This window comes from Bison bison, unplaced genomic scaffold, assembly GCF_000754665.1.
Source record: "Bison bison bison isolate TAMUID 2011002044 unplaced genomic scaffold, Bison_UMD1.0 scf7180017864212, whole genome shotgun sequence".
NCBI classification, from domain to species: domain Eukaryota; kingdom Metazoa; phylum Chordata; class Mammalia; order Artiodactyla; family Bovidae; genus Bison; species Bison bison.
The window spans coordinates 3354787-3373308 of record NW_011494784.1 but is presented as its reverse complement, the minus strand read 5'-3'; the positions used below and the strand labels follow the sequence as shown (position 1 = coordinate 3373308).

At 39.6% G+C, this 18522-nt stretch overlaps 1 protein-coding gene across 1 annotated transcript in view; it reads right to left on the bottom strand.

Moving 5' to 3' along the window:
• The window catches only part of PCSK5 (proprotein convertase subtilisin/kexin type 5), a 610290-nt gene that overhangs the window by 273003 nt on the left and 318765 nt on the right, over positions 1 to 18522 (bottom strand). The window contains exon 13 of the mRNA XM_010844912.1: positions 15014 to 15114. Coding sequence (XP_010843214.1) covers positions 15014 to 15114 — 101 coding nt within the window. The remainder of the gene's footprint in view (positions 1 to 15013; positions 15115 to 18522) is intronic.

The following is an 18522-nucleotide window of genomic DNA, read 5'->3' as shown; positions in this document are numbered from 1 at the left end:
CTGAGTAATACTCCATTGTGTATATGTACCACAGCTTTCTTATCCATTCATCTGCTGATGGACATCTAGGTTGTTTCCATGTCCTGGCTATTATAAACAGTGCTGCAATGAACATTGGGGTACACGTGTCTCTTTCCCTTCTGGTTTCTTCAGTGTGTATGCCCAGCAGTGGGATTGCTGGATGATAAGGCAGTTCTATTTCCAGTTTTTTAAGGAATCTCCACACTGTTCTCCATAGTGGCTGTACTAGTTTGCATTCCCACCAACAGTGTAAGGTGGGGGTGTTCTTATGATCCATGGGTCACTTGCAATTGAATCACCCAAAGTATTTTGAGGACTTCAAAATCTGCATTTTTAAACAAGATTCCATATGACTCACATGCACATTAAAGCTGAGAAAGCTTTCTTCAGATAAACAGGTTCCTACTGTATAGCACTGGGAACTATACTTAATATCCTGTGACAAACCATAATAGAAAAGAATATGAAAAATGCATATATAACTTAATTACTCAGCTGTATAGCAGAATTAACACAACACTGTGAATCCACTACAAAAAAAAATGTTTTTCAAAGTATAGATCAAGTCCCTCTTCTTTTGTAAAGCCTTCCTAAATCATCTTTGTTCAAAATTTCATCACCCTTCTCCATAGTCTCAGCCCTTATCCTCCAAAGCAGCCATTTATAAATCATGTCTTATTATGGCTCTTAAAATAGATAGATGATGTAATGTAATGGTGGCCTCTGGTGTCACACTACTTTGAGTTCAACTTCTTACCTGTGCAAGTTTCTGGGCCTCAGTTTCCACATCTGAAATACTGTGATATTGTCTACCTTACAAGCACTGCTTTGAGGATTAAATGGGATGACCAATGACAATACTGAGCACAATGTTTGGCAAAGAGTAAGAATTCAATAAAAGCTGACAGCTATTTTTATTTTATTTTCTTGTATTTGTATGCACTACTTTCACACTCAGTTGGGGCCAGTGGCAAGAAGAATCTTCTGCCTATACACAGTATGTCACAGGCAGATGTGCTATGACCTTTACTGGTTATGATGGCAGTACCAACTTTTGCAGGCATACTGGGGTTTTTCCCTATAATATGCAAAGAACATAAAACTTTACTTCATCTCACACATATGGTTACTCAATAAGATTCAGAATCAGAATGAAGAGAGAAATGAAAATTTAATCCAAGATGATAAGGAACTAATCTTCCAAAAACAAAATGTCTTTCTGTTTTCTTGCATGCTTTATTTCAGGTATCATAGTTTATTTCACTACAAACTTGTTGCTTTGAACTTTTGACATATCAAATGCACAAATGACTTGTGGATGTCAGGATGAATAAATCTTATATGTTAGTGAAATGACATGCCTTTTAATCAGTCATGTGTATTTCTCTTATTTATTTGTCTCTCATATTGATGATGGCAAAATGTATTAAAACTAAAATTCTTTACAAAGAGAGAAAGTCTGCTGAAACCAGTTCAGTTCAGTCGCTCAACTGTGTCTGACCCTTTGCGACCCCATGGACTGCAGCACGCCAGGCCTCCCTGTCCATCACCAACTCCCGGAGTCCACCCAAACCCATGTCCATCGAGTCGGTGATGCCATCCAACCATCTCATCCTCTGTCGTCCCCTTCTCCTCCTGCCCTCAATCTTTCCCAGCATCAGAGTCTTTTCAAATGAGTCAGCTCTCTGCATCAGGTAGCCAAAGTGCTGGAGTTTCAGCTTCAACACCAGTCCTTCCAGTGAACACCCAGGGCTGATCTCCTTTAGGATGGACTGGTTGGATCTCCTTCCAGTCCAAGGGACTCTCAAGAGTCTTCTCCAACACCACAGTTCAAAAGCATCAATTCTTCGGCGCTCAGATTTCTTTATAGTCCGACTCTCACATCCATACATGACCACTGGAAAAACCATAGCCTTGACTAGACGGACCTTTGTTGACAAAGTAATGTCTCTGCTTTTTAATATGCTGTCTAGGTTGGTCATAACTTTCCTTCCAAGGAGTAAGCGTCTTTTAATTTCATGGCTGCAGTCACCATCTGCAGTTATCACTTAAATACAAAAACTAGATGCTAGTGTCACTAGGAACAAGTACGCTCTTCTGAAAAAAATGACACAAAATGTCTGAGAAGTAAAAACTGTAGGTCAAGACAATGTGGGCATAGGCAAGACTGATTCAAAATGCAGCCCAAGAACAATTGGTATAAAAATAGATTTGAATTTTAACTGGGTTTCAATATAGAGCTAAGAAACTTCAAATACAAAGTGGTCTTTGAGGAAGCCATAATGACAATAAGTCATTTTGCAGAATGTACTGAAATATGCTGTGATTAAAGTGATTAAGTACCAGATTATGATGTGAAACTATAATGAACCCTGGAAAAAAGTCAGCTTCTTTTATTCCTAGCAAGTTAAATTATATTTGCTAGTATTTGGAGTGTTACCATAGACACTATCAAGAACAAAAATTTCCTGGCAATGAATATAATCCACAAACCCTCATGAGACTAAATATAAATACTGAATTTTACATACTTCTTATAAACCCAATAATACATCAGTAGATTTGCTAAGCAATTTTATGGTGTAAATGCATAAAAATTAATTTGTTACTAAGACTCTACTTATATTAAAGAATATGGCAGCAGATGAGCAATTTATAATATAAATTAATCTATTCTCTTTATTTTCTTTCTCTTTTTTAAAATGTAAATTTTCTTAGACATTTATAGCCATCATGGTCTCAGTGAAGTATTTCCTGAGGATTAATTAATAAACTTTGAGGGAGCTGATACACCAAAGCACAGTCAGTAATTGCAGGAGAAATTTGCTACAGGTCTTGTTACAAGACCTGTAAACCTAGGTATTTTATTCCATTGGGCATTTCTGCTTCTTCTAATTCTCAGGATCCTATTTGAGGAATAAAGGGTATTTATTTCAATAAACGGTATGTAATCCACCCAAGAGCTCAGCTGAGAAACTAGAACTCAGACTTGAATTTTTCCTTTCCCCAAACACATGATCTAATTCCCTGTTTGCTGTACCTGCAAAATGTACAGCAGATCTATCCACTTCTCTCTGTCTGCATTACCATCACCTAGACCAGGCTATCCTAACCTCTCCTGAACTATGGCTCTAACTTCCAAAATGGTTTACCTGTCTTGTTCCCACACTAGGACTTCTCTGAGGAGAATCTGGAATGATCTTTAAAAAATTTAATCGAAGTAAGTCTGCCTCCTTAGAAGACTCCATAGATCTCTATCATGGTTACCTACTATGATGCCATATGTAAACTGGACTTTTCCAACCCTCTCCTCAAACTAGCCATATAGATCTTACTACTCAAAACTAGAAACCTTGTTCTAAACACATGGTCTTCCTAGCTGGCTCCTCCCTCTCCCTGAAATGCACAGGCCAGTTCTTTACAAGACAGGGTTCTTCTCCTGTTTTAGGAATCAGCTGCAATGTTGCTTCCTCCCAGAGATCTGTCCTTAACCACTGTATGCAAAAATACCTGCTACTCTCTGTTATCCTACTCTGTTTTTCTTAGTGCTTATGATTTGCTTTTTTTTTTTTTTAATAGACTGCCTCACCAAATAGGATGAATGTTCCACCTCTGTCAATCTACCAATCAATTCACAACACCTAGCATAGGAACGGATAACTAGCAGACCATTAATACATGTTTGCTGAATGAATGAATGGATGAATGATTCCATCTAAGGTCTATGTTCAGTTCAGTTCAGCCGCTTAGTCATGTCCAACTCTTTGCAACCCCATGGACAGCAGCATGCCAGGAGTTATCCAGCACCAACTCCCGGAGTTTACTCGGACTCATGTCCATTAAGTCGGTGATGCCATCCAACCGTCTCATCCTCTGTCGTCCCATTCTCCTCCCGCCTTCAATCCTTCCCAGTATCAAGGTCTTTTCAAATGAGTCAGCTCTTCGAATCAGGTGGCCAAAGTGTTGGAGTTTCAGCTTCAACATCAGTCCTTCCAATGAACACCCAGGACTGATCTCCTTGCAGTCCAAGGGACTCTCGAGAATCTCCAACACCACAGTTAAAAGCATTAATTCCTCAGCGCTCAGCTTTCTCTATAGTCCTACTCTCACATCCATACATGACTACTGGAAAAACCATAGCTTTGACTAGACGGACCTTTGTTGACAAAGTAATGTCTCTGCTTTTGAATATGCTGTCTTGGTTGGTCATAACTTTCCTTCCAAGGAGTAAGCGTCTTTTAATTTCATGGCTGCAGTCACCATCTGCAGTGATTTTGGAGCCCCACAAAATAAAGTCTGACACTGTTTCTACTGTTTCCCCATCTATTTCCCACGAAGTGATGGGACTGGATGACATGTTTAGTTTTCTGAATGTTGAGCTTTAAGCCAACTTTTTCACTCTCCTTTTTCACTTTCATCAAGAGGCTTTTTAGTTCTTCACTTTCTGCCATAAGCGTGGTGTCATCTGCATATCTGAAGTTATTGATATTTCTCCTGGCAATCTTGAAGCTTGTGCTTCATCCAGCCCAGTGTTTCTCATGATATAGTCTGCATATAAGTTAAATAAGCCAGGTGATAATATACAGCCTTGATGTACTCCTTTTCCTATTTGGAAAAGTCTGTTGTTCCATATCCAGTTCTAACTGTTGCTTCCTGACCTGCATACAGATATCTCAGGAGGCAGGTCAGGTGGTTTGGTATTCCCATCTCTTTCAGAATTTTCCACAGTTGATTGTGATCCACACAGACAAAGGCTTTGGCATAGTCAATAAAGCAGAAATAGATGTTTTTCTGGAACTCTCTTGCTTTTTCCATGATCCAGCAGATGTTGGCAACTTGATCTCTGGTTCCTCTGCCTTTTCTAAAACCAGCTTGAACATCTGGAAGTTCACAGTTCATGTATTGCTGAAGCCTGGCTTGGAGAATTTTGAGCATTACTTTACTAGCATGCGAGATGAGTGCAATTGTGTGGTAGTTTGAGCATTCTTTGGCATTGCCTTTCTTTGGGATTGGAATGAAAACTGACCTTTTCCAGTCCTGTGGCCACTGCTGAATTTTCCAGATTTGCTGGCATATTGAGTGCAGCACTTTCACAGCATCATCTTTCTGGATTTGAAATAGCTCACTGGAATTCCATCACCTCCACTAGCTTTGTTCATAGTGATGCTTTCTAAGGCCCACTTGACTTCACATTCCAGTATGTCTGGCTCTAGGTGAGTGATCACACCATCATGATTATCTGGATCATGAAGATCATTTTTGAACAGTTCTGTGTATTCTTGCCACCTCTTCTTAATATCTTCTGCTTCTCTTAGGTCCATATCATTTCTATCCTTTATTGTGCCCATCTTTGCATGAAAAGTTCCTCTGGTATCTCTAATTTTCTTAGAGATCTCTAGTCTTTCCCATTCTATTGTTTTCCTTTATTTTTTTGCATTGATAGCTGAGGAAGGCTTTCTTATCTCTCCTTGCTATTCTTTGGAACTCTGCATTCAAATGGTATATCTTTCCTTTCTCCTTTACTGTTCACTTCTCTTCTTTTCACAGCTATTTATAAGGCCTTCTCAGACAGCCATTTTGCTTTTTGGCATTTCTTTTTCTTGGGGATGATCTTGATCCCTGTCTCCTGTACAATGTCACGAACCTCCATCCATAGTTCATCAGGCACTCTATCAGATCTAGTCCCTTATATCTATTTCTCACTTCCACTGTATAATCATAAGGGATTTGATTTAGGTCATACCTGAATGGTCTAGTGGTTTTCCCTACTTTCTTCAATTTAAGTCTGAATTTGGCAATAAGGAGTTCATGGTCTGAGCCACAGTCAGCTCCTGGTCTTGTTTTTGCTGACTGTACAGAGCTTCTCTGTCTTTGGCTGCAAAGAACATATCAATCTGCTTTTGGTGTTAGCCATCTGGTGATGTCCTTGTGTAGAGTTACCAATACCCATTGTCCCTTTATACAACTTTCAGAGATAAGAAAAATGAGAAATTTCCTTCCGAACTCCTTTCTTCTATACCTCCTCTTTTTTGTGTGGACTTAAACTGGGAGAAACTTCTTAACGTGTATTTTTTCAGAGTGGTGTCATTACTTATAGAATTCTCAGATATAGTGTCCTTTCAGACAGTTTTCTGTCAAGGTGGTGGAGAGGATCGCATATCACAGATAATGGTATCAGTGCTATCAAATCAGTCAAATCCCAGAGGACACTGTAAAGACCTTTCCCACCCCCGATCTTTCAGCATTACTGCTTATGTTAAATCAGAATTTGAATATTTAGAACTTGAGACATTTTTATATATGACACTTGCAAATGACATTTGATCAGCTATATATGAAAAACTCTGGGGATTGCAACAAGACTGAGAACTATTATTAAGAAATAACCTTTATTATAAGAAATAATCTTTATTATTACAGTATTAAGAGCAACATACTTTCAGTGAATAATAATAACCTGAGAGCTTCTCTGTTCTCAGTTGAGTCTCTGAGCAACTCAATCATCCATCAAGTTTTTTAGTTTCCTTATCTTAGGAAGGAGATGGAAAACACTGGCTAAATCTCAAGAGAATACAAGGTGACTAAGCCTAATGACCAGGACCTTTCTAGCAGTAAAGGATAACTTTGAAAGGTCCATTGTTTTAAACCACTGACCATCAGTTAAGCTACAAAGTTGAGTTCAATGAAAATTGGCTCTACAATATTTGAACTTGAAAAGTGCTAGAGGACAGTGTATTGTCTGTGTGTGTGTAGACATAACAAAGCTATTTTCAAGCACAGTCCTGGCAGAAGGCCCGTGGTAACTGCTCTGTGGGTCTGGTTACAATTATTTCACTATAGGGAACAACCCAGGGCAGTACATCCCTTTTCTGTCTGCTCAGCCTCATATGGAAATATGTGCTGTTTTTACCTCACAAACCCCTTTTTTTCAGCCCTCCTCCTTGACTACGTTTTCATTTTCTGTCCCCTTGTTGCAGAATATAGCCCAGCCATTCATGCCAGAAATCTCAGCTCAGTTCTATGCCAGAACTACAACACTACATGAGAAACATTAAGAGTATGTGAAAGGAAGGGCATGTGTAATACCTCCTTCTTTACCCTGTAATTACACAGATCCTGGGCATACAGGCCTGTATACTCACTATCTGTGCATGTGCTAAGTTCTCGTTGAAATAAATAAAACCCTCCTAAAAGGAAAGAACTGGTATACCCACTGTTATTTTACCTCAATAACCAAATGCATTCATGCTCTCCACCCACTGCAGCATTTCATATAGCTGAATGTGGCCCTTGGGAGAATTGTTAATGGAACATTTTATCCTGAAATGTGGTTCTAATTAAAACAAAACAAAGAAGATAAGAACAGTTTACAAGGTATCAGGCCTAAGATGCTCACTCCAATATTTAGAAATGTTTATGCCCATCACATACTTCCTATGTGGTCTCCCTTCAAGACGGTTGGTTTGAGAACTTTGAACCCCTCAATGAGTTACTTTAACTTGTTTGTTAAAAACTCCAGACTCCCTTTCAATTGTCTTAGGTATTAACTTCTCAAAATAATTGCATTTCAAATTTTTTTGGCAGTGGCCCATATTTTTCCTGCATTGGAAGTATACACGAGTAAGGGAGAGATTACAGTGAAAGGTAAAACAGACAAGAAGTGGCTGATAAATGGGAACTGCATACAATTTATACAGATGGACATTTGGGGCTCATAAGACATGCAGATGGTAGGTTTAATTACCTAAGAAAAGAATGTTGGGGACAGTATTTTGAAACCAACAGCATATGGTGTGAATCATCCTGTGGCCCAACACGTCTTTAATTCTTTGCGTGTAGATCTTTCTACGTCTCACATTATCCCTTTCACCAAAGATCTAAGCTAAAGGAACTTCTTCTAGAAGCTAAAAGAGGGCATAACATCATGTCTTTATTTCACCCAGATTAAGCCCAGTTCTAAAGAATCATAAGTAAACTGGGTAGGATGAACTGGAACAGTGCATGGGAGAAGTTGCTAGGCAGTATCAAGGAGAGAAACTGAAAAGTAAAAATATATGAAATTGAGCAATTCCGTTAACTTCATTTCCTTTGTACAAAAAACAAGAAGGTTGAAATACATGGATATTTAATGTTTATTTAGAATTGACCTTGTTTAAAACATTGTACTTAAGGTGTCACGACACAAAGGTTCCAATTTGGATCAAGTCTGGTATAGATTTTCATCCAAATCCTGCACCCTCCACCACCTTTCCACCAAAACTACTTCAATGACTTTCTTAAACTGTTCAGACATGAATGTTAGTGTCCATTTGCACCCCTAATGAGATTAAAAGATCCTCTGAAAACAAATGACATATTTTACAAATATTTATATTATGCCCTGCCTAATTCACTTAGCTCCTATCATGATGCTTTAAAAAATTATTTTTAAAATACAATAGATATTGATTACATATATATTAATAAAGACTGTAAGGTACAATCTTTACTCTCAAAGAATTTAAGCCTTGTTTGGAAGCTAATATATACAAAAACATCTTCTGTACAAGAATAGAAATTGTCTAAGTTATCGAGAAGTATATTCTTCCTATATACATTCTACAATCTTGTTCTAGATATATCTATATGGTATGTTCTGTAAACCAATGGTCATAGGACAATTTAAATAAGAGAGAACAGATAAGACAAAGAAAGTAGCTGAGCCTACCTAGGAATGTGTGTGTATGTATGCATGCATATATGTGGCATACCAAGGGCAGCAAGCTTCCCAGGCGATTCTAGTAGTGAAGAACCCGCCTGCCAATGCAGGAGACATAAGAGACCCTGGATTGCGAAGATCCTCTGGAGGAACGCATAGCAACCCACTCCAGTATTCTTGCCTGGAGAATCCCATGGACAGAGGAGCCTGGCAAGCTATGATCCATAGGGTCACAAAAAGTCAGACAGGAAAGAAGTGAATTAGCAGATACCAAGGAGAGCTAACATTCAATGTACCGGGTCTATTTTTAGTATACACAGAATACATACAGGCAGATATTGGATATATGTATAGAATGGAAAACATATTATAGAATACAGAGTAGAACAGAATAGTAGGTACCACCCCAATTTATTTATTTAGATCTAGATATATTATGTGTTCTCAAAGGGCACTCTCCCTCTGGTCCCTGAGATATGAAATCTGAGGAAAAGGCTTTAGGTCACTTAAAACAAGAATTCATGGCAGATTCCTTGTATCAGTCCTAAATAATTTCAGATGTTTCTACCCAACTCTGTCCCTTTTATTTACCATTCACTGTGCAACATTTCTAGTTTGCCAAGTTCATATTATTCAAATTTCCAATGAGAGACCACTTGCAATTCAAGGCAAAAAGGTTTCTTTGGTGAACTTATATTTTGAATTTCTTGAGCTAATGCTGATAATTTAACATATAAAACATTCTACGAAAATGGCTTTCCTCTGCTAATAGTTGCAGACTCAAGGCAGGAAAACTTTCAGTAAAATAGAGTTTATGATTGTGAACACTATGTTTTTATGAATATCAGTTATTTCAACTCTATTTTATAAACCATTTTATATAAAACATCATTTGCTAGCAACATAGTTTTTCTTTCTACTTGTCTGGAATACTGGTAATATATACTAGCACTGAGATACAAAGCACCTTACAAATGTGACTTGATGTTTTTCTAGGTTGTTCACTCGAAACTATTAGTCATGTTTCACTACTTTCTTCATTTAAGAAACCTGCTCCCAGGTTCCTCAGAAAACTAAAAACAGAATGCCCATATGATCCAGCAATCTCAGTCCTGGGCATATATCCAAACAAAACTCTAAACCAAAAAGATACACATACCTTTATGTTCAGAGCAGCACTATGCACAACAGTTAAGACATGTAAACAACTTAAATATTCATTAACAGATGAGTGGATCAGGAAGAGGTGGTATACACACATATACAATGAAATACTACTCAGCCACAAAGAAGAACGAAATAAAGTCATTTGCAGTGACATTGATACAACTAGATTATTATTCTTAAGTGAAGCAAGTCAGAAAGAGAAAGACAAGTACCATATGATATCACTTACACGCGGAATCTAAAACATGGCACAAAGGAACTTATCCATGAAACAGAGACAGACTCAACAGTCAGAGAAAAGACTAGTGGTCGCCAAGGTGGAGGGGTGTGGGGGAGGCATGAGTGGGAGGTTGGGGTTAGCCAACCTAAATCATTGTACATGGAGTGGATAAACAAGGTCCTACTGTACAGCACAGAGAACAACTATGTTCAGCATCCTATGATTAACCATAATGGAAAATAATATTTCAAAAATAATGTGTGTATATACATATGTATATATATATAAAACTGAGCCACTTTGTTGTACAGCAGCAATTAACAGAAAATTGTAAATCAACTACACTTCAATAAAAAATAAAGAAACCTGCTTCCAGGACACATTTTACTTAAATGTTTTCAGTTATACTATTTAAAAAGATATCGTTTTAAGTAGCGATGACCCAAATGATAATTTATTTGTAGTCACTGATTACATATTCCCTATTCACTCGGAAAAAAAAAAAAAAAAACAAACAGAAAACTACTCCCAAATGCACAAAATCCAAATTAGAGAAATATTGTAAGTCTCTGAATCAATACATATGTGATGAGGGTACCCCAACACAGAAACAGTTTTCTCTCCTTTAAGATACCAGTGATTTCTCTTCTTCTGAAATTGCTCATAATTTTTAGAAGGGAAAATATTTAAAGCTTCTTTCACCCAGGGAGCATCCTTGGGAACAGGGGGAAGTTGCCTAGTAATTAGAGAGGTAAAGTTATGATCAGACTGTCAGAGGTGGCTGTACAGCTTAAAGAGGATCAGACTCAGAGCAAAAAAGGAAGGGAGGCAGCTTTTTGGAGGATCTGAGAATCCTTTCAGTCTGGGGAATGGTGCACTCTTACCAGTGTCCAGCAGTGTGTTACAGTGGAGACTGTTGCAACACATGTTCCTACAAACCCTATAGGATAAGGATGGCCTACAAATCCTATTACAGCAGAGTTAATGATCAAACTTTTTTTTTGCATTCAGATAAGAGACCAGAACACTTTTAACTTATTTGTCTCTATGTCTTATATTTATTTTCTCTTCCCTTAATTTCCCAAGAATATTTTTCAGAAAAGCTCCAACCTTAGGGCAACAAGAAGACTCAGAAGGCAAAGGGGTCAATGGTTGGAGTAGCATCCAGAGTAAGAGCCATAATCCTACTGATCCAGGCAAATCTGCTGATGCAGGCAAGCACTTGCGGATGTAAAGGAAGCAGGCTGCAGGGAAGCTGGGAGGTGAGAGTTTTCCCCAAGTGAATACTACTCGAAACTAGTGACACTGTGAGAGATGACGCATTTCTCCTCGTCGGACAGGAAGAGCTAAGACATGCAGCTGAATGGGGACTGGCAGTCAATGACTGCAGTTTTTCACCAGAACACTCAGCCTCATTCAGGGACTCATCAGACCTGAGCAGGCGGTGTGTATCCGAAGTGTTGGCCAGAGTTCTGGGCCAGAATTCTGCCCAGCTCTGGGTCTCTCTCTTCCCTCCTTTTATAAGGGAGTATAGTGGTCCACCTCCCCACCCCAATCATTGTTTTCTCCTTCTGTGGTTTCAATTACCCATCAAGCCTGGTCCAAAAATATTAAGTGGAAAATTTCAGAAACAATTCATAAGTTTAAATTGCACACCATTCTGAGTAGTGTGATGAAATTTCATACAGTCCAGCTCCGTCTCTCCTGGGATCCCCAACCATGGCGTGATGATCCAGATCACCCAAGGATGACCCTCCTTCTTATGCACCATCAGAAGGGCAACAGTAACCTAACACTACATCACAATGTCTATGCCATTCACTTCACTTCCTCTCATCATGGAGGCATTTCATCATCTCACAGCATCACAAGAAAAGTAAGTACAGTTCTAAGGTTCCAAAAGATACTTTGAAAGAGACCACACTCATATAACTGTTAGTACAGTGTTTTATTATAATTGTTCTATTTTCACTTATTGTTGTTCACTTCTTACTGTGCCTAATCTATAAATTAAACTTTGTTACAGGTATGTACTTATGGGAAAAACATAGTACTATAGGACTTGGTACTATCTGTAGTTAAAGGCATCTACTGTGGGTCTTGGAACATGGATATGGGGGAACTACTATCAGGCTCTTCAACATGGGATAGTAAAGGCTGAATCTCAAAATATTGCCAGTGTTGAAGTGTTGCTAAGAAGTACTGGTGGTAGAGGCTGAGTGATTGGGTGACATACACTTGCCAGGGTTAAACTTAGCTTTAGAACTGCAACCATGGTACACTGTTACCTGAGTTCCTCACTACAATTTCTTAGCTTCAGATCCTTTTTCTCCTGTGGGAGGCCTATTGCTTATTGAAGCTAGTTTATCCATGTTTGACCCACTCTTTAGGTACTCAGACCTCTTTCCCCTAACGTTCAGCTTCACTTACAAGCAGAGATTGGCCTGTAGAACAAACTGATGGAGATGTATGGAAAGATTTATTCTTTCTCATATGATCAGGTTGTTTACTATATACCGTGGCCAAATCATTGGACTAGACCATTAAAAACCTTAAAATATAGTGGATTTTCTACCTAAGCTATATTTTACGAACTTAACTTCCACCTATCACAGTTTTGGCAAAAATCAATCTTAAAAAAATACTCAAAATTTGCTCAAAATGCAAGGGAAAAGAAAACAGGCAGCTTTCCAGTGTGTTCCCTGGACCCAAAGCAACTTTATCCAACTGAGTGTGTTGTTTTGAGGCATAAAATTAAGGATTTTTCATTTGAGCTTGAATAGCGGTTAAAGGAATTATTGCTGAAAATATTAGTGTTATAGTAATATTTTAAGTAACTAAGTAGCATGTGGTTGTATAGCCATAGTATTTATCTCTTTTTGGTGGGGGTATAGGGGAACAGGGAGATGCAGGAAGGATTCCTGATTTTCTTTCAGTATTTTGTGGACAGAAAAATATTCCAGAGAAACAACCCAGATTTCAGAATGAAGATGATATATTCTTCAAAAGCCAATTTAGTTACCAAATTAGAAACACATACACTTAATGTGCTGTCACAACAGTCCAGAGAAAGGTTATAAAGTGAGAACAGGATAAGTGCCAGTTCCTTGCTAAACTTTAAACACTTTAAAAGATATAATACGTTGAGATGATTTAACACTTAGCTAACACTGTCCAAAAAACCCAAACATTCAATGTCAATGCTAAGGGGCAGGAGGCCACCTAAAGATATGGTACCTGCTGTGGTCTGAATATCTGTGTCCCCTCAAAAGCCTTATGTTGACACCTAACACCTAACGTGATAGGATTAGGAGGGGATCAGGTGACAAGGTTGGAGCCCTCTAGAATGGGACCAGTGCACTTATAAGAGATGTCAGAGATCTCCCTTGCCCTCTCCTTCTACCACGTAAGGCCAAATAGGAAGTGGGTCCATGCCAGACACTGCATCTGCTGGCACCTTGAGCTTGGCTGTTCCAGCTTCTCGAGCTGTGAGAAATAAGTGTTGTTCATACGCTACTCAGCTTATGGTATTTTGTCACAGCAGCTCAAATGTGCTAATAGAGCACCATCCCCCGAGTCTGTGTTCTTCTGCCTGTCTCAGTCCAAGGAATTACACATGACTTAGCAATTGACTGAATCCACATTACACTGAGGCCCAACTGCCTTACAGAGGCTGTTTGCCTTACAAAGAATCAGCTGTAAATGTTGGGAAGTCATCTGCATACTGAGAATGAAACTGTACTGTTCTTATTAATGCCCAAGTCTCGTCATGATTCTTATATTCTTTTCCTGTCACCTGCTATTGTTCTACATCAGATTTAGATGAAAGAATCTTTCCAGTCCTCCCTAGGGCAGTGGTGCAAAGCTATTTTTGGAAAAACACTTAACGTCATTACTTCAGTTCTTTTTTGTCATGACCCTCTTGTACGATGGCCTCAGTGTGCAGGTTCACAATCCCTTCTACAAAATTCTTGGACCAGAGGTGTTTGGAATTCAAGATTTTTTCAGGTACGGTGTCCTTAGCATGTAGTACACAAAATTTCCAGTGAGGTCCAAGCCAGCACCTCGTAATCAAATACATTAACGTTTCTGCAGGAAAATGTATGAATTTTCACAATAAAGAAAAACTGTAAATAGCCTCAAATTAGTTTAGGGCAAGCTTTGCCATCAAATGAGTTTTGGTGTCAGATCTGCAAAAACAACTGTCAGTTTGGGGGGCATTTTGGCTTTTGAAATTGAGGATAAGAAAGTGTCGATCTCTACTGGGTTTTCAAAGAGTTAAGACAAACTAAACTATTGGTGCTTAGAGAAAGAAGAGACGAAAACTACCACCATACAAATCTAATCCAAGAACCTAAAATAACCTGAGGGGGGCCTTTCAAAGGGGTCTTTGAAACACCAGATTTGACTACATTAAACAGGGCTTTATGGTAAGCGGGTTGCCTTTCTTCCTGGGCTCCCATCATATGACCCTTGACATACGTTATTCTCCAGAGTGAGTCTGTGATGATTCTATTGTCATGGAATCTGAGCTGCATTGCTGACCTGCAGGGAAAGGGCCCAGAAGTAGGCAGACCTAAGTGTTCTGAGACTCACAGAACATTCCCAGACTAGAATAAAAACCTCAACAAGGCAAGAAGAGTATTGCAGCCAACTGGCAAGCTTACACTATGACTCCACAATAAAGTAATTACACTGTTTGATTTTTTAAGAAGATAACCCCAAAAGTTGCCTTTTCCCTTAATATAGGGGAACCGTTTGTTAAGCCCTATTCTTTGAAGTTTTAAAGGTGGAATTGTGAAGATTATATCCTGGCTTGTGCTAGGGATTATATACTAACGAAGGGATAAAGTGTCCTTGAGCTGAGGGGCTGTCACCAGTGGAGACAAATGGAGGTAAAGGCTTACTTGGCTTCCAGGGCCAGTGCGATGATGCCTGCAGCCATGGGGGCTGAGGCTGATGTCCCTGTGTGGTTGTCCGTGCAACGCTGCCTCAGGTCCGTAGTGATCTAGAAGACAAAAGTGGAAAATTTAGGGCTCTGGAGTCAATGTGAGTCACATGCAAGTAGAAAGAAATGTACTCATAAAACTGGAATGGAGGGGTGTTAAAATAGTTGTTTTAAATTCCTGGTTCCTGTGCTCCTGTGACCGTATCACTTCCAGAGAATTGCCTGTGTAAATCAACTTTGCAAAGGGAAGGGTCTGGAAATTGGATTCCACTTGTGTTACAACTGGGGTCAAGACTAAGGTGAGCCTTTGGCCAGAAACACACAGGTTGTGCGAGTTTATCCTTAAAATCTACACCTAGCCACCTCACTTGCCTCAGTCTGGTCCCAGCTCTAGCTAATATCAATGTACTTTTATTACTCCAACATTTTAAATAATCAAACATGTTGAGCCAATCACCAGACACTGAGTTAAGCATGATCAGTGTAAGGAATAAAAGTACAAGGTCTTGTTCCTGCCCTCCTAGAACTATCACCTTGGAAAAGCTGCAGGTGCAAGCAAAAGATTTGTTCTGTTTTAGAAGGAACATTTGCTTACAGACTGATTTTTAGGATACACAGAAATGTGACTCGGATGAACCAAGATTTAAATCCTGACACATTTAACACAAACACTGAAAACAAGGTTGAAGCCAGTATAATTGATGTGAAATTAACAGCCCTAAGTACATGCTTGAACACTAGAGGAGATTAGCCCTTTTCCATTTTTTTGAAAACCAAAATGTAAGAATCAGATCATTGTCTCCTCTTGGTTTGAAGCCAGTTCACTTTAGCTGTGGTTGAATAACATGCCCATCAGCAAGGGCAGGATTTCTCAACCTGTGTTTCATGATCATTTCCTGAAGGAAGAAAAATAAAATGCAGATTCTTCATAACCAGCAAAAGGAAGCATCAGGGTAAAAGATTTTGCAAACCATTATAACAGCTAAGATTTAAAAATCCTTCCTCCCTGATAAGAATCCATTTTTGCGCTCCCTCCTTGGGACTAACAGCCCTCCTGTTGGGAAGGTATAAGGCTTATGAGATGAACTTAGTAGGACTCACATCGCAGCTATTGAAAGACACTGGTAAAGCTTTCTCAGGCATCAAGATAAGCACATTGCCCATATTTTACAGATAAGAAAACTGAAGTGAGGACATATCTGGTGGCTCAGTGGTAAAGAATGTGCCTGCCAACGCAGGAGACATGGGTTCCACCCCTGATCTGGGAAGATCCCACATGCTGCAGAGAAACTAAGCCTGTGCTCTAGAGCCCGGGAGCCGCAACTACTGAGTCCTTCTGTCACAACGGCCGAAGCCCATGCACCTGAGAGCCTGTGCTCCCCAACAAGAGAAGCCACCATAATGAGAAGCCTGGGCGCTCAAACTAGAGATAGCCCTGCTCGCTGCAACTAGAGAAAAGCCCACGCAGAATAAAGACCCAGCACAGCCATAAACAAACAAATACAATTATAAGAAAAATTAAGAAGAAAGGAAAACAGGTGAAAGATCAGCAGAAAGGTGCAGGGAGACAGAGGCGGCGAAAACAAAGCCCTGCTTTTCTAAGGTGCATCCTTCAAGAGAAGTATGCAGATAAGCTGATTCGGAAAGAAATTTGATCATCACCAAAAGAAACGAATGCATAACTGCTTAGAAATGAATCCTCCCCTAAAAGTTTCCTTGGTGTCGGGTGAGGATGTCTGAAGGGACTCTCTAATTATCAGTTATAAAACGAGATGGACATCTTGGTGATTTCATTTCACACAACACCATCAGTGCTCACTGTCTGTTCCTAATGCCTTTTGACACCTCTAATATTACCAGCTGGGGCTTCCAAGGTGGCGACAGTGGTAAAGAACCCGCCTGGCAACACAGGAGACTTAAGAGACACAGGTTCAATCCCTGGGTCAGGAAGATACCCTGGAGGAGGAAATGGCAACCCACTCCAGTATTCTTGCCTGGAGAATTCCATGGACAGAGAAGCCTGGTGGGCTACAGTCCATAGAGTCGCACACTGAGTTGGACACGACTGAAGTGAGTTAGAACGCACACACACAATGTTACCAGCTTACCCATCCTAGAGAGGTGCTGATACAAAAGAAGTAGGAGAAAGAACAAAAATATAGATAACTACATAGATATGGTGGCAGTAGAGAAGAGAAGAGCCTTGTACTCTTCTCTGGACTAACTGATTGCTGGGCAAGAGGCTGACAGTGTGTTTGGCAAGCAGCGAGAGTTGTTTCTAGATTCACAGATTTGATTAGCCGGCCATCCATGGAGCCTCCACACTGTGGATGTTCAAGAGATATCTGGGTAAAAAGAGCCCTACCTGTTTCTCCATTAAGAAACCCTCTTGCACTGTTGGTGGGAAGGTAAATTGATGCTGCTACTATGAGAATATGAAGGTTCCTTAAAAATCTAAAACTAGAACTACCATATAAGTCAGCAATCCCACTACTTGGCATATACTCTGAGAAAGTCACAATTCAAAGAGACACATGTACACCAATGTTCACTGCAGAGCTATTTACAATAGCCAGGACACAGAAGAACCTAAATGTTCATCGACAGGTGAATGGGTCAAGAAGATGTGGTATATGTATGCAATAGAATACTACTTAGTCACAAAAATGAATGAAATTGGGTCATTTGTAGTGATGTGGATGGACCTAATAAAGTCTGTCATAACAGTGAAGTAAGTCAAAAAGAGAAAAATACTATATACTAATGCATACACATTAAAAATACTGTATACATTATGCATAATGCATAATATATGGATGTGAGAGTTGGACTATAAGGTAAGCTGAGTGCTGAAGAATTGATGCTTTTGAACTATGGTGTTGGAGAAGACTCTTGAGAGTCTCTTGGACTACAAGGAGATCAAATCAGTCAGTCCTAAAGGAAATCAATCCTGAATATGCATTGGAAGGACAGATGCTGAAGCTGAAGCTCCAATACTTTGGCCACCTGATGCAATGAACTGACTTATTTAGAAAGACCCTGATGCTGGGAAAGATCAAAGGCAGGAGGAGAAGGGGACGACAGAGGATGAGATGGTTGGATGGAATCACCGACTCAATGGACATGAGTTTGAGCAAGCTCCAGGAGTTGGTGATGGATAGGGAAGCCTGGCGTGCTGCAGTCCATGGGGTCACAAAGAGTCAGACACGACCGAGTGACTGAACTGAAAGTATAGACATGAAATCTAGCAACATGGTACAGATGAACCTGTCTGCAGGGCAAGAAAAGAAATGTGATGTAGAGAAGGGATATGGGGACATGATGTGGGGAGAGGAGGGTGGGATGAATTGGGAGAGAAGCATTAAAATATATACACTAACGTGTAAAATAGATAGCTAGTGGAAAGCTGCTGCATAGCACAGGAAGCTCAGTCCAGTGCTGTGATGACCTAGGAGGGTGGTTTGGGGG